We start from the raw sequence: 16,981 nt of genomic DNA, 5'->3' as shown, positions 1-16,981 counted from the left end.
ATTATCGCCTGGTTCCAATTATTTTTCGGAAACATTATCCAGATGATCCGATTTGTTTTGGTTCAAGGACGGCAGCAGCAGCAGTGCCGCTTGACTGGTGTGAACTTAATTTACGGTCATTGGTTTTTGTTTTTTGAACGAATGTCGAGATGTTTATGTTGGTTCACTGAAGAAATTCATTGCCTTTTAACGTTCGACTCGAACAGTTCGAATGAGGTGAGGACAAAAACTTGAAATGTAAAATTATTCCAAAATTATGAAAAACTCAAAAAGTGAAGAGAATGATGAAAATTTCAAATAAAGGGGGTTCCAACTTCAAATTTAAATTTTTAATCGTTGATTACACTCAGAAATAATTCATTAGGATTTTGTAATTTTTCAAAAAAAGTTTGTGTTTTTATGTAAGTTTTATCGTATTGTCATTTTTGTCATTTTGCCATTTTTGTTATATTTGACATTTTTGTCATTTATGTCATTTTTCTTTCTGTCTGTCATTTTTGTCTTTTTTTGTAGTTTTTGTCATTTTTGACATTTTTGTCAGTTTTGTAATTTTTGTCTTTTTGACATTTTTGTCGTCTCAGTCATTTCAGTCATTTAAGTCATTTATGTCATTTTTGTCAATTTTATCAATTTTGTCATTTTTGTCATTTTTTGTCATTTTTGTCATTTTTGTCATTTTTGTCATTTTTGTCATTTTTGTCAATTTTGTCATTTTTGTCATTTTTGTCATTTTTATCATTTTTGTCATTTTTGTCTTTTTTGTCATTTTTGTCATTTTTGTCATTTTTGTCATTTTTGTCATTTATGTCATTTTTGTCTTTTTTGTCTTTTTTGTCTTTTTTGTCTTTTTTGTCTTTTTTGTCTTTTTTGTCTTTTTTGTCTTTTTTGTCTTTTTTGTCTTTTTTGTCTTTTTTGTCTTTTTTGTCTTTTTTGTCTTTTTTGTCTTTTTTGTCTTTTTTGTCTTTTTTGTCTTTTTTGTCTTTTTTGTCTTTTTTGTCTTTTTTGTCTTTTTTGTCTTTTTTGTCTTTTTAGTCTTTTTAGTCTTTTTAGTCTTTTTAGTCTTTTTAGTCTTTTTAGTCTTTTTAGTCTTTTTAGTCTTTTTGGTCTTTTTAGTCTTTTTAGTCTTTTTAGTCTTTTTTGTCTTTTTTGTCTTTTTTGTCTTTTTTGTCTTTTTTGTCTTTTTTGTCTTTTTTGTCTTTTTTGTCTTTTTTGTCTTTTTTGTCTTTTTCGTCTTTTTCGTCTTTTTCGTCTTATTCGTCTTTTTCGTCTTTTTCGTCTTTTTCGTCTTTTTTGTCTTTTTTGTCTTTTTTGTCTTTTTTGTCTTTTTTGTCTTTTTTGTCTTTTTTGTCTTTTTTGTCTTTTTTGTCTTTTTTGTCTTTTTTGTCTTTTTTGTCTTTTTTGTCTTTTTTGTCTTTTTTGTCTTTTTTGTCTTTTTTGTCTTTTTTGTCTTTTTTGTCTTTTTTGTCTTTTTTGTCTTTTTTGTCTTTTTTGTCTTTTTTGTCTTTTTTGTCTTTTTTGTCTTTTTTGTCTTTTTTGTCTTTTTTGTCTTTTTTGTCTTTTTTGTCTTTTTTGTCTTTTTTGTCTTTTTTGTCTTTTTTGTCTTTTTTGTCTTTTTTGTCTTTTTTGTCTTTTTTGTCTTTTTTGTCTTTTTTGTCTTTTTTGTCTTTTTTGTCTTTTTTGTCTTTTTTGTCTTTTTTGTCTTTTTTGTCTTTTTTGTCTTTTTGTCTTTTTTGTCTTTTTTGTCTTTTTTGTCTTTTTTGTCTTTTTGTCTTTTTTGTCTTTTTTGTCTTTTTTGTCTTTTTTGTCTTTTTTGTCTTTTTTGTCTTTTTTGTCTTTTTTGTCTTTTTTGTCTTTTTTGTCTTTTTTGTCTTTTTTGTCTTTTTTGTCTTTTTTGTCTTTTTTGTCTTTTTTGTCTTTTTTGTCTTTTTTGTCTTTTTTGTCTTTTTTGTCTTTTTTGTCTTTTTTGTCTTTTTTGTCTTTTTTGTCTTTTTTGTCTTTTTTGTCTTTTTTGTCTTTTTTGTCTTTTTTGTCTTTTTTGTCTTTTTTGTCTTTTTTGTCTTTTTTGTCTTTTTTGTCTTTTTTGTCTTTTTTGTCTTTTTTGTCTTTTTTGTCTTTTTTGTCTTTTTTGTCTTTTTTGTCTTTTTTGTCTTTTTTGTCTTTTTTGTCTTTTTTGTCTTTTTTGTCTTTTTTGTCTTTTTTGTCTTTTTTGTCTTTTTTGTCTTTTTTGTCTTTTTTGTCTTTTTTGTCTTTTTTGTCTTTTTTGTCTTTTTTGTCTTTTTTGTCTTTTTTGTCTTTTTTGTCTTTTTGTCTTTTTTGTCTTTTTTGTCTTTTTTGTCTTTTTTGTCTTTTTTGTCTTTTTTGTCTTTTTTGTCTTTTTTGTCTTTTTTGTCTTTTTTGTCTTTTTTGTCTTTTTTGTCTTTTTTGTCTTTTTTGTCATTTTTGTCATTTTTGTCATTTTTGTCATTTTTGTCATTTTTGTCATTTTTGTCATTTTTGTCATTTTTGTCATTTTTGTCATTTTTGTCATTTTTGTCATTTTTGTCATTTTTGTCATTTTGTCATTTTTGTCATTTTTGTCATTTTTGTCATTTTTGTCATTTTTGTCATTTTTGTCATTTTTGTCATTTTTGTCATTTTTGTCATTTTTGTCATTTTTGTCATTTTTGTCATTTTTGTCATTTTTGTCATTTTTGTCATTTTTGTCATTTTTGTCATTTTTGTCATTTTTGTCATTTTTGTCATTTTTGTCATTTTTGTCATTTTTGTCATTTTTGTCATTTTTGTCATTTTTGTCATTTTTGTCATTTTTGTCATTTTTGTCATTTTTGTCATTTTGTCATTTTTGTCATTTTTGTCATTTTTGTCATTTTTGTCATTTTTGTCATTTTTGTCATTTTTGTCATTTTTGTCATTTTTGTCATTTTTGTCATTTTTGTCATTTTTGTCATTTTTGTCATTTTTGTCATTTTTGTCATTTTTGTCATTTTTGTCATTTTTGTCATTTTTGTCAATTTTGTCATTTTTGTCATTTTTGTCATTTTTGTCATTTTTGTCAATTTTGTCATTTTTGTCATTTTTGTCATTTTTGTCATTGTTGTCATTTTTGTCATTTTTGCCATTTTTGTCATTTTTGTCATTTTTGTCATTTTTGTCATTTTTGTCAATTTTGTCAATTTTGTCATTTTTGTCATTTTTGTCATTTTTGTCATTTTTGTCATTTTTGTCATTTTTGTCATTTTTGTCATTTTTGTCAATTTTGTCATTTTTGTCATTTTTGTCATTTTTGTCATTTTTGTCATTTTTGTCATTTTTGTCATTTTTGTCATTTTTGTCATTTTTGTCATTTTTGTCATTTTTGTCATTTTTGTCATTTTTGTCATTTTTGTCATTTTTGTCATTTTTGTCATTTTTGTCATTTTTGTCATTTTTGTCATTTTTGTCATTTTTGTCATTTTTGTCATTTTTGTCATTTTTGTCATTTTTGTCATTTTTGTCATTTTTGTCATTTTTGTCATTTTTGTCATTTTTGTCATTTTTGTCATTTTTGTCATTTTTGTCATTTTTGTCATTTTTGTCATTTTTGTCATTTTTGTCATTTTTGTCATTTTTGTCATTTTTGTCATTTTTGTCATTTTTGTCATTTTTGTCATTTTTGTCATTTTTGTCATTTTTGTCATTTTTGTCATTTTTGTCATTTTTGTCATTTTTGTCATTTTTGTCATTTTTGTCATTTTTGTCATTTTTTCCAATTTTGTCATTTTTGTCATTTTTGTCATTTTTGTCATTTTTGTCATTTTTGTCATTTTTGTCATTTTTGTCATTTTTGCCATTTTTGTCATTTTTGTCATTTTTGTCATTTTTGTCATTTTTGTCATTTTTGTCATTTTGTCATTTTTGTCATTTTTGTCATTTTTGTCATTTTGTCATTTTTGTCATTTTTGTCATTTTTGTCATTTTTGTCATTTTTGTCATTTTTGTCATTTTTGTCATTTTTGTCATTTTTGTCATTTTTGTCATTTTTGTCATTTTTGTCATTTTTGTCATTTTTGTCATTTTTGTCATTTTTGTCATTTTTGCCATTTTTGTCATTTTTGTCATTTTTGTCATTTTTGTCATTTTTGTCATTTTTGTCATTTTTGTCATTTTTGTCATTTTTGTCATTTTTGTCATTTTTGTCATTTTTGTCATTTTTGTCATTTTTGTCATTTTTGTCATTTTTGTCATTTTTGTCATTTTTGTCATTTTTGTCATTTTTGTCATTTTTGTCATTTTTGTCATTTTTGTCATTTTTGTCATTTTTGTCATTTTTGTCATTTTTGTCATTTTTGTCATTTTTGTCATTTTTGTCATTTTTGTCATTTTTGTCATTTTTGTCATTTTTGTCATTTTTGTCATTTTTGTCATTTTTGTCATTTTTGTCATTTTTGTCATTTTTGTCATTTTTGTCATTTTTGTCATTTTTGTCATTTTTGTCATTTTTGTCATTTTTGTCATTTTTGTCATTTTTGTCATTTTTGTCATTTTTGTCATTTTTGTCATTTTTGTCATTTTTGTCATTTTTGTCATTTTTGTCATTTTTGTCATTTTTGTCATTTTTGTCATTTTTGTCATTTTTGTCATTTTTGTCATTTTTGTCATTTTTGTCATTTTTGTCATTTTTGTCATTTTTGTCATTTTTGTCATTTTTGTCATTTTTGTCATTTTTGTCATTTTTGTCATTTTTGTCATTTTTGTCATTTTTGTCATTTTTGTCATTTTTGTCATTTTTGTCATTTTTGTCATTTTTGTCATTTTTGTCATTTTTGTCATTTTTGTCATTTTTGTCATTTTTGTCATTTTTGTCATTTTTGTCATTTTTGTCATTTTTGTCATTTTTGTCATTTTTGTCATTTTTGTCATTTTTGTCATTTTTGTCATTTTTGTCATTTTGTCATTTTTGTCATTTTTGTCATTTTTGTCAATTTTGTCATTTTTGTCATTTTTGTCATTTTTGTCATTTTTGCCATTTTTGTCATTTTTGAAATTTCTGACATTTTTGTCATTTTTGTCATTTTTGTCATTTTTGTCTTTTTTGTCTTTTTTGTCTTTTTTGTCTTTTTTGTCTTTTTTGTCTTTTTTGTCTTTTTTGTCTTTTTTGTCATTTTTGTCATTTTTGTCATTTTTGTCATTTTTGTCATTTTTGTCATTTTTGTCATTTTTGTCATTTTTGTCATTTTTGTCATTTTTGTCATTTTTGTCATTTTTGTCATTTTTGTCATTTTTGTCATTTTTGTCATTTTTGTCATTTTTGTCATTTTTGTCATTTTTGTCATTTTTGTCATTTTTGTCATTTTTTGTCATTTTTGTAATTTATTTCATTTTTGTCATTTTTGCCATTTTTGTCATTTTTGTCATTTTTGTCATTTTTGTCATTTTTGTTATTTTTGTCATTTTTGTCATTTTTGTCATTTTTGTCATTTTGGTAATTTTTGTCATTTTTTTTCATTTCTGCAATTTTTGTAGTTTTTGTAATTTTTGTAATTTCTGTAATTTTTGTAATTTTTGTAATTTTTGTAATTTTTGTAATTTTTGTCATTTTTATCGTTTTTGTAATTTTTGTCATTTCTGTCATTTTTGTCATTTTTGTTATTTTTGTCATTTTTGCCATTTTTGTCTTTTTGTCTATTTTGTCGTTTTTGTCGTTTTTGTCATTTTTGTTAATTTTGTCATTTTTGTCATTTTTTCTTTTTGTCTATTTTGTCGTTTTTGTCATTTTTGACATTCATTTCTGTCATTTCTGACATTTTTGAAATTTCTGACATTTTTGTCATTTTTGTCATTTTTGTCTTTTTTGTCTTTTTTGTCATTTTTGTCTTTTTTGTCTTTTTTGTCTTTTTTGTCTTTTTTGTCATTTTTGTCATTTTTGTCATTTTTGTCATTTTTGTCATTTTTGTCATTTTTTGTCATTTTTGTCATTTTTGTCATTTTTGTCATTTTTGTCATTTTTGTCATTTTTGTCATTTTTGTCATTTTTGTCATTTTTGTCATTTTTGTCATTTTTGTCATTTTTGTCATTTTTGTCATTTTTGTCATTTTTGTCATTTTTGTCATTTTTGTCATTTTTGTCATTTTTGTCATTTTTGTCAATTTTGTCATTTTTGTCATTTTTGTCATTTTTGTCATTTTTGTCATTTTTGTCATTTTTGTCATTTTTTTTCTTTTTTTTCTTTTTTTTCATTTTTTCATTTTTGTCATTTTTGTCATTTTTGTCATTTTTGTCATTTTTGTCATTTTTGTCATTTTTGTCATTTTTGTCATTTTTGTCATTTTTGTCATTTTTGTCATTTTTGTCATTTTTGTCATTTTTGTCATTTTTGTCATTTTTGTCATTTTTGTCATTTTTGTCATTTTTGTCATTTTTGTCATTTTGTCATTTTTGTCATTTTTGTCATTTTTGTCATTTTTGTCATTTTTTGTCATTTTTGTTATTTTTTTCATTTTTATCATTTTTGTATTTTATGTCATTTTTGTCATTTTTAATTTTTGTCATTTTGTTTTAATATAATTTTTGTTCTTTTTGGTAATTGTTTATTTATTTTTTGTAATTTTTTTTTGTCAATCATTTGTAAATTTTTGTCATTTTGGCTCTTTTTTTTCTTTTGGTTTTTTTTTTTAAATTGTAGTTATTTCTGGCACTATTGTCATTTTTGTCATTTAACATTCGCGCTTCGAGTGCCAAGCTGAACGGTCGTTTTTTTCGCTACTCGTTGTCGGTCGATTGTAATTTGATCAAGATAGTTTGCTGCTGAAAGTGTGGATCGCGGGCAAAATTGTTTTTCAGATACAAGATTAAAATAAGTTTTGATAAGTTTTGGGGAAATATTTACAAGAAAGAATTAATAGTTAGGTCGAAATTACTCATGTGAGAAAAGAGGGATCAGTGTCATTGCCAACTCGGAATGCATTTGAAAGTTATGGAGTGAAGTGAAACGGAATTGTGGAATATCAAATTTGTTCGAAACGATGATTATTTGTGATAAAAGTATTGTAGAGAATTGGTTTTATGATGAATTTGATGTAAAAAGAACAAAGTTTTAGCAGAATACAACAGGAGTCAGACCCACCGACCGAACAAGTTTGAACGTGTTCGACGTTTTTTTTTTTCGATCGCAGCAAGCGGTGACTTTTGGTGTTTACCCGGTGAGAGAGTTATGATTTATTCTCTTTTGTCTATCTTTTCCTCTTTCCTTCATAAAAGTAAACCTCTTCAGGGTTGTAGTTTTGATTTTGAGGTTGGAATATTGAATTTGTTTAGAAGTATGGGCATGTACATACCTAATTATGAATCATTCTGTTAGCTCCTCTTAATTTGAACGTTCTTCTCAAACTGTTTTAAGATAATTTACTAGGAAACTACAATGACAAGCTTGCCCAACTAAAAAATGGAACAATTTTTAACAATTTAAATCTTTGCTATTTATCGACAAATGTTGCATCTATATGGAACTACAATGCTGCACTTAATTCTCAATAAGTAGGTATGTATGTTTAACATTTTGTTTAGAAAATAAAACTTCAAAAATAATAATTCAGCAAGAAAAATAAGTTATAATTTCAACGCGTAATTTCATACAACTACATTAATGTATAAAATTCTTATTCAATCTTCGTTCGTTTTTATTAAATTGAAAGGTTAGGTATTTTTTCAAACGTTAATTCAGAAAGTTTCCCTTGTTGAATTTATGAAGATTGGTTTCTAGTATTTACTATAGTTTTTTTTTTTATCGAACGTTACTATGTTGTCGAGTAATTGTCACCGTTTTTACTTCTTGTTTTAATTTTCAGATTTCAAAGCTCTTTTTATTTGTTTTTCGACCGGAGATAATTTATAGGTTATGTTCGGCTTTCGGTCTTTCGGTCAAGATTTTACAACACTTTTTATGTGCTCTTCATCCAACGTTTCGAATATTTATTTATTCTTTTTCAAGGAACTAAAAATAAAGCATAAAGCATAAAACATATTTCTTGTGAAACGAAAAAATGTTCACTTACTCGAACATTCGTGCTATAGTCCGAAATAGATGCGCTCCTAAAGCGTTCATCAATCGTCGGTTTCTGGCTATAAAATTTGAATTTGAAAATGGTTCAGCTCAGAAGTGAGGAGGATAGCGTGTAACTTACGTGCCCAATACTATAATCTGGCCTGGGCGGCGGCGCCTAATCCGTATTCCGAATGACGTCCCGAAGCAACACTTTATCCACTCGACTCACAGTTTGTTATTGTTGTTTGGGTTTCTTCTTCATAGCCAGAAACCGGCGCCGATGAGTGCTTGTGAGCTATCTGAGAGAGTGTGTGGAACACTCCGCCGTAGGAGATCGCTCTTCCGTCCGTGTCGCTCTGTATATTGACGGTATTCGGAGTGCTTTGGATATAGCACATTTCGAGTACCTCTAGATGCCGGCGGTGCTTGTTGGAGCTGTCGAGAACGGTGGCTTTTTCAAAGTCGAACATGTGTCCCTGGTCGAAGCAATGTTCAACAACGGCCGATTGTCGTAGCTCTCTGATGGCTGGGTCTGATGCTGTGGACCCTGAGGCGATGATTCGGTTTAATTTGGTGACGTCACATTTATGCTTGGACATTCTAGTACGAAGTTTGTAGCTAGTTTGCCCAACATAAACTTTTGAGCATGTCTCGTTACGGTCGGATGCGCCTGCGCATGGGATATTGTAGACCACATTGGAACGATCGATCGGTTGTATCGGGTCCTTAACCACAGGCAGTAGGCTGCGTATCGTATGTTGTTGCGTGGTGCCGATGCGTACTTGCGGATAGTCCGTTTTCAGTGAGCGAACTATGTTCGCAGTTAGGCCGTCGATGTTCAATATGGATCGGTAATGTTGTGTGGGTGTGTCTTGTGTGTTTTGGCTGGTGGTGTCGGTTTCGTTCGCTTTCTGCACTAATCTATTAATTAACGTTGTTGGGTAATCGTTTAATTTCAAATTTTCATGAATCAACCTGAGTGCGGCGTCGGGGGAAACGTTTGTCGAAAAGGTTTTCACACGTTTTATGAAATTCAGAGCCGTGTTGATTTTGAGCCGTGTGTTATGAGCTGATCTGAAGTTTAAAAAGCGACCCGACGAAATTGCTTTTCGATACCACTCGGTTTTTATTGATTGGTCTGCGTGTCTGATCAGTATCAAATCCAAGTACGGGAGGCGATGATCTGACTCTATCTCGACAGTAAATTGGATTTTCGGGTGGTATTGATTGAACTTTTCTCTTACCTGTTCGACATGTTCTCTTGGTAGGGCTAGCAGTAGGTCATCAACGTATTTCCTTAGGATCGGGATCTGGAAATCGAGTGTCCGTGTGACATTGTCTAAAAGTGATTCCATCACAAAGTCAGCTATCGGGCTGGACACAGGATTGCCCATCGCCGTGCCGTATGTTTGTTGGTAAAATTTGTTTTTGAATCTGAAATAACTGCAGCTCATGCAGAAGTTAACGATTTCGAGGAACATGTCCAAATTTATGTTTGTGTTCTTCTTTATCGCGTCCCAGTTGTTGATGATGTTGCGGAGAACTAGGTCCCGGGGGATACAGGTGAAAAGGGAAACAACATCGAAAGAAACGAGGATGTGATCCGGTGGAAGTACAACATTGTTGATGAAATCGCAGAACTCAAACGAATCTTTGACGTTGTATTTGCTGTTGATCGATGCTTGAAGTATTCGTCCTATGTATTTAGACAGTTCATAAGATGGTGACGTCATGCATGGTACTACTGGTCTTAATGGCAAGCCTACTTTGTGTGCCTTGGGTGTCCCGTAGATGCAAGGGGCTGTTGCTTTATACGTTTTTAGCTTTAATTCCTAAGGAAATACGTTGATGACCTACTGCTAGCCCTACCAAGAGAACATGTCGAACAGGTAAGAGAAAAGTTCAATCAATACCACCCGAAAATCCAATTTACTGTCGAGATAGAGTCAGATCATCGCCTCCCGTACTTGGATTTGATACTGATCAGACACGCAGACCAATCAATAAAAACCGAGTGGTATCGAAAAGCAATTTCGTCGGGTCGCTTTTTAAACTTCAGATCAGCTCATAACACACGGCTCAAAATCAACACGGCTCTGAATTTCATAAAACGTGTGAAAACCTTTTCGACAAACGTTTCCCCCGACGCCGCACTCAGGTTGATTCATGAAAATTTGAAATTAAACGATTACCCAACAACGTTAATTAATAGATTAGTGCAGAAAGCGAACGAAACCGACACCACCAGCCAAAACACACAAGACACACCCACACAACATTACCGATCCATATTGAACATCGACGGCCTAACTGCGAACATAGTTCGCTCACTGAAAACGGACTATCCGCAAGTACGCATCGGCACCACGCAACAACATACGATACGCAGCCTACTGCCTGTGGTTAAGGACCCGATACAACCGATCGATCGTTCCAATGTGGTCTACAATATCCCATGCGCAGGCGCATCCGACCGTAACGAGACATGCTCAAAAGTTTATGTTGGGCAAACTAGCTACAAACTTCGTACTAGAATGTCCAAGCATAAATGTGACGTCACCAAATTAAACCGAATCATCGCCTCAGGGTCCACATCATCAGACCCAGCCATCAGAGAGCTACGACAATCGGCCGTTGTTGAACATTGCTTCGACCAGGGACACATGTTCGACTTTGAAAAAGCCACCGTTCTCGACAGCTCCAACAAGCACCGCCGGCATCTAGAGGTACTCGAAATGTGCTATATCCAAAGCACTCCGAATACCGTCAATATACAGAGCGACACGGACGGAAGAGCGATCTCCTACGGCGGAGTGTTCCACACACTCTCTCAGATAGCTCACAAGCACTCATCGGCGCCGGTTTCTGGCTATGAAGAAGAAACCCAAACAACAATAACAAACTGTGAGTCGAGTGGATAAAGTGTTGCTTCGGGACGTCATTCGGAATACGGATTAGGCGCCGCCGCCCAGGCCAGATTATAGTATTGGGCACGTAAGTTACACGCTATCCTCCTCACTTCTGAGCTGAACCATTTTCAAATTCAAATTTTATAGCCAGAAACCGACGATTGATGAACGCTTTAGGAGCGCATCTATTTCGGACTATAGCACGAATGTTCGAGTAAGTGAACATTTTTTCGTTTCACAAGAAATATGTTTTATGCTTTATGCTTTATTTTTAGTTCCTTGAAAAAGAATAAATAAATATTCGAAACGTTGGATGAAGAGCACATAAAAAGTGTTGTAAAATCTTGACCGAAAGACCGAAAGCCGAACATAACCTATAAAGCTCTTTTTAAAATAATTTTCCTTTGTTAGTTTAACCATTATTTAATATATTTTCTTCTTACATGTTCCCTTCTTTGTTACTTTAGCTTCAAGTTGACATGTTATTTGTAATTCCTTTTTTTTCATGACTTTCATTTCATTTTACTAATATATTATTCAGCTTACCAGAATTTTATTAAATAATGATATTCGGGGTTTTGGGAGGGTCCATCCGGGCATCCGATTGAAGCGATTCTTGAGGAGAGCATTGGGCTACCTCACCAGCCCGGGATCGTGGATTGAGGACGGGTCCGTCTCCCCACCCAGCTGAGCGCTTTGCGTTGTAATGGCTCGACTCTGACGCTCGATAAGTTTGAAATGCTCTTTCGATGGAGACCATTCGATCCTATCCCTATTTAGATATGTAAGTGCCTCTGCTTACATCTCTTATCCCTTGAAACAGTCCATTCAAAGTCATTTTGAACTAATCCTGTTGAAGAATCTTGATCAAATTATAAAGTAAAAGTTGCTCGCTGCTACCGGCTGTGCCTTGCTACCTGGGTGGTAGAAATACATACATACATACATACATACATACATATTGTCATTTTTGTCATTTAAAGTTTTTTGACAGAATTGTCTTTTTTGTCAATTTAAATTTCAGTTGTGTTTGTCATTTTGACATTTTTAAATTTTTGTCATTTTGTAATTGTTCCATTCTTGTTCTTTTTGATCATTTTTGAGCATTTTTTTCATTTTTTTTCATTCATTTGTCATTTTTGTCGTTTGTGTCATTTTTTATTTCTGTTTTTTTTTGTCATTTTTGTCATAATTATAAAAAAATATTTCAATTCTATTTTTTCATTTTTGACATTTTTTTCATTCTTTTTCATCCTAAATTTTTACAAATACAGAATTCCTGATTACTATTTGTGTTCAATGATTTTTCAGCACTCATCCACCGGGTTTTTCTTCAACCGTTAATGTTCTAAGAGTGCCAATTTGAATATTATAGAATTCCACTATTTTTTGCACCAAACCACATTTTCGAGAAAATTATGAAACAATCTGTAATTTTTTAATACTTTGAGCTTTCAAAGTAATAACATGTATTTTCCGAATCCCCTGAAAAGATGGAACAAAATTTCCGCCTAATATTTTTAACGCCCTTCAGTGGCGCCCCGAGAGCTTAATGAGCGAATAAATGAAATAATTTTTCCCAGCAAGCTTAACCAAACGACCTGCACAGAGTCCAGGTTATATTCCACGGCGACGACGACGGGTGTCATAAAAATGCTTAAACATTTCACTTCGTTTGTTCGTCCCGTGTCGACAGGATCGCATCAGAGAGTTGATATTCAAATTTTAAAAGCACCATCAAACCCAAACACCATCCCATATACATATTACGAGGGGATATGCTACTGCTGTTGCTCAAAAGTCCGACACAGAGAGAGGTTGGGTGTTTGCCCGGTTTTTTCTGTGCTTTGCTGAAACACGTTCTTTTTATACTAAAATATATGAAAATAACATAGTCAGAAAAAAACTGCTGCATAAGCATCATCTTCTCAATTGTGCTGTGTTTGAATTACCCATCCGACCAGGGCCAGGACCAGGAGGACTCCGGTGCCAGACTATTTTATACTTTGCTGCATCCAACCCCGAAGTATTCGCAACGGAGCAGAGCGGGGAAATTGGGTTGAGCTTTATGAAGTGAGAAAATTTATTACTGCACCTCGTAGATAGATAAGGATTAGGGTGCCTCTTTCGATGAAAGAACACAGTAAAATCGAACATAGAATTTTACTACTGGACCATTGTGTTTGGAGGTGTATAAATGGCAGCATCTTCTACGGAGGATTAAAACCTGTCGTGAGATGCCCGAAGGTAGACTAATTTGAATCAAAATTAATTTTCATTTAATACCTGTCTTTGGATAGTTTGATGGCCGTTGAGAAAAGTTGTGAAAACAATGTACTAAATTTTTGCTATCTTTTAAATACCATCGATGAGACAACCTGTCTATCGACTAAATTTTTGCAGAAAAAATCGACTTTTTGGAACGGTTTTAAGTCAAGCGAAGGCTAAATAAATGACTGATAACCCGCACCGAACCACATATTTTTCATTTAATATTAGGTATAAGAATTCCAAACTTTGAATTTTCATTAGGTGATATTTCCAAATAGGAGAAATAATTAAAATCACATGATATGACAAAAACTACAAAAAAAGATAAAATTACAAAACTCTTCATATACAAAATAAATACAAAAATCAAATAAGAAAAAATACATGAATAAAAAAAAATTAAAAAACAAAAACAAAAAAGTACTGAATAAATACCTGTTTGAATACACTTGACAGTGGATTGTAACCTTTCTGTCTGTTAATTATATGTGGATATATGTTATACAAAATCATTAAACAAATGATAGTTTTTTGACCCTCCAAAGCTGTTCGGGTCAATATGACCCAAAGCGCACATTTCAAACATCTTTATCTTCATTCCAATATACTGAAGAACTGGGAATTTTGACAGACCAACTATGTTGAAAATAATGATCAAATTAACGACAAAAAATTAAAATTTGATTTTTGAAAATCGGTTCATTGGGAAATGAAATACAACTAAGCAATTCCAAAATAGAATGTCGTTTTTTAAAGTAAGGTTTTATTTATCGGAAGATTTGAGATAGCGGTCAAAACTTTCATTGGACCCCAACATATTTATAGATTGTCGGTTAGATGGGTTTTTGATGATTTTAAACATCAATGAAACTTTTAAATACAGAAAAGCTGTCAAAAGTTATGAGTATTTAAAAAATAAAATTGATTTTTCGGATTTTTTACTTTCTGAACCAGTTTCTGATAAGCTGATAATACATATCGACTTTATTTTCAAATGTTGAGTAATTAGAATAAATTTTTCTGCACATTGAATATAATATCATCAAAATCGGTTGACATTTGCTGCCAGTAGAACGAAATCAAACCGCAGCTCAAATTTCCCCTAAACGCATATTAAGCGAACGGCTTTGGAAGGTTAATTCTGAATCATAATATTATGATTACAAAATTTCTAACGCAGTAAATCCAAAATTACTTGAAGATATAAAAATTCAAATTGTATACAGAATAGAAGTATTTGAAAATTATCATGATTTTCATATGAATAACTTAACTATCAACTAATTGATGATTTTCGAATTACCGACTCATGGAATAGCCTTTATGATCCCGTTTCTGGATTTTTTTAAAATAAGTACCTATAATCTCAATGAAATCTTTTTGGAGTTACAGCATATGATAACTCAAAAATAAAAATTAAGAAAATAATTAAAAAAAGCACAACAATGTGTTTCGAATCTTTGTCCGGATTGACCACTGAAGTGGAGAAAAAGAGTATATTGAAAACATAATAGGGTATCATTATGTTTTCAATATACTATCCTGCCTGATTCGTCCTTGTTGTTGGAGTAACTTGCAAGATGAATTTTCAGCTCAAGTTGGAGGAGAAAAAGAACTCAAGGAATTGATTCAAATCTTAAAACGACGTTTGATTTGATGTTTGAAACATTAAACTGGTATCCTTCTGAATTTATTGAAAAACGGTTTCTTTAAATGAAATTTTATTCGGTTTTTCATTTATAATTGAAAATTAACTATTTTCTTTATTTTAAGCTTTCAGCTTCTCTCTAAACTCATCTGGAGTTCAAAGTTTTATTCCTCTATAATTTCAAACCAATAAATTATGAGAGAGTAGTAAGGCTGTAGTAATAACTCCGCAATGGAAAATTAAATAAAAAATGGGATGGTCAACAAGGAGATGTGTTTTTTTTGTTTCGGTTATTGGATATGTATTGTTAAAATTTAAAAACAATGTGAAATATATTTTTAAAAAATCTTTAAGATTTATGTCATCTTTCCGTTTTGATCATTTGTAGATTATTTGCGGGTTTATTTCGTTGTTCGTATATTCGTAGCTTTGATTTTCTGTTATTCACTCATGTGCAAAATCTTGACGCTTACGTTTGCATTGAAGTTCTTTGGAAGTTCCTCATGGAAACAAAAAGTTCGTAACAAGTTCTGCATGGAATCAAAAAGTTCATATGAAGTTCTTCACGGAACCAACAAAATTCGTAAGAAGTTTGTAACGAAGCACGATAAATCAAATTGAATTCTAGATTTTCGATGGTACTTGGAACGCACAAAAATGTTATATGCTATTTGTTTAGTTTTTTTTATGTTTGATCAGAAGTCTAATTCAAGCACTTATTTTCAGTATTAGTAGCCCAAGATTAAGTAGGACACTTTTGGTTACTTGAGAATTACCATCGCTGGAGTAAAATACGATGCGGTAACGTAGGGTCCAATAATCGGCCAAATTTACGATTGATTTTGTAAAATTTATATTTTTTGTTAAAATTGACAGATTTGAAAAAAAAAACAAAAAAAGTTTGAGATTAACATAAAGATTAAAATTAACTTTTTTAAATGAAGTTATTTTATCGGCTACATCGGTGAAATTTCATATTCTTTGAGAAAGAATATTTAATAATAGATTTTAGACGGATAGAAGATTAGAATAAGGCGAAAATGAGCGGAAGGGTGATTTTAATCTTCTATCCGTCTATAATTTTTGAATTCTTAAATATTATTTCTCAAAGAATATAAAATTTCACCGATATAGCCGCTAAAATCATTTCAAAACTGGTGAAATCGACAAAACGACCAAATGCAAATAAATTGTTTAAAATAACCAAATTGACAAAATTTACAAAAATTTACAAAAGTGACAAAATTGGCGAAATTGACCACATTGGACAAATTAACTAATTTGACCGAACCAACAAAACATATATATCTTCATTAGAGATTTTCAGCCTTTGGCTGGTACACCAAACAAACAAAATTTTAAAAAATGACAAAATTGATAAAACTGCAAAAATAAACATAATTGACATAAATGACATAATGTCACTTTGGTCATTATTGTTGTGATTTTATAATTTGAGTCATTGTTGTCACTTTTTTGTTATTTTTGTAATTTTTGTCGTTTTTGTCGTTTTTGTCATTTTTGTCATTTTTGTCATTTTTGTCATTTTTGTCATTTTTGTCATTTTTGTCATTTTTGTCATTTTTGTCATTTTTGTCATTTTTGTCATTTTTGTCATTTTTGTCATTTTTGTCATTTTTGTCATTTTTGTCATTTTTGTCATTTTTGTCATTTTTGTCATTTTTGTCATTTTTGTCATTTTTGTCATTTTTGTCATTTTTGTCATTTTTGTCATTTTTGTCATTTTTGTCATTTTTGTCATTTTTGTCATTTTTGTCATTTTTGTCATTTTTGTCATTTTTGTCATTTTTGTCATTTTTGTCATTTTTGTCATTTTTGTCATTTTTGTCATTTTTGTCATTTTTGTCATTTTTGTCATTTTTGTCATTTTTGTCATTTTTGTCATTTTTGTCATTTTTGTCATTTTTGTCATTTTTGTCATTTTTGTCATTTTTGTCATTTTTGTCATTTTTGTCATTTTTGTCATTTTTGTCATTTTTGTCATTTTTGTCATTTTTGTCATTTTTGTCATTTTTGTCATTTTTGTCATTTTTGTCATTTTTGTCATTTTTGTCATTTTTGTCATTTTTGTCATTTTTGTCATTTTTGCCATTTTTGTCATTTTTATAATT

The 16,981-nt window shown here is 30.2% G+C and overlaps 2 protein-coding genes across 2 annotated transcripts in view; both read right to left on the bottom strand.

Moving 5' to 3' along the window:
• LOC129741191 (uncharacterized) overlaps positions 1–16,981 on the bottom strand; it is a 302,643-nt gene that overhangs the window by 269,737 nt on the left and 15,925 nt on the right. The gene's annotated exons all lie outside the window — the stretch shown is intronic.
• Positions 8,234–9,754, bottom strand: LOC129741188 (uncharacterized). Its single transcript, XM_055732896.1, has 2 exons — positions 9,210–9,754; positions 8,234–8,942 (listed from the first exon to the last, which is right to left on the bottom strand). Exons 1-2 carry the CDS (start codon positions 9,752–9,754, stop codon positions 8,234–8,236), a joined length of 1,254 nt encoding a protein of 417 aa, XP_055588871.1.

The sequence above is a fragment of the Uranotaenia lowii genome, chromosome 2 (assembly GCF_029784155.1).
Source record: "Uranotaenia lowii strain MFRU-FL chromosome 2, ASM2978415v1, whole genome shotgun sequence".
In the NCBI taxonomy this organism is placed as follows: domain Eukaryota; kingdom Metazoa; phylum Arthropoda; class Insecta; order Diptera; family Culicidae; genus Uranotaenia; species Uranotaenia lowii.
Note: the sequence above shows the minus strand (reverse complement) of the source record. Positions and strands in the feature narration are given on the sequence as shown.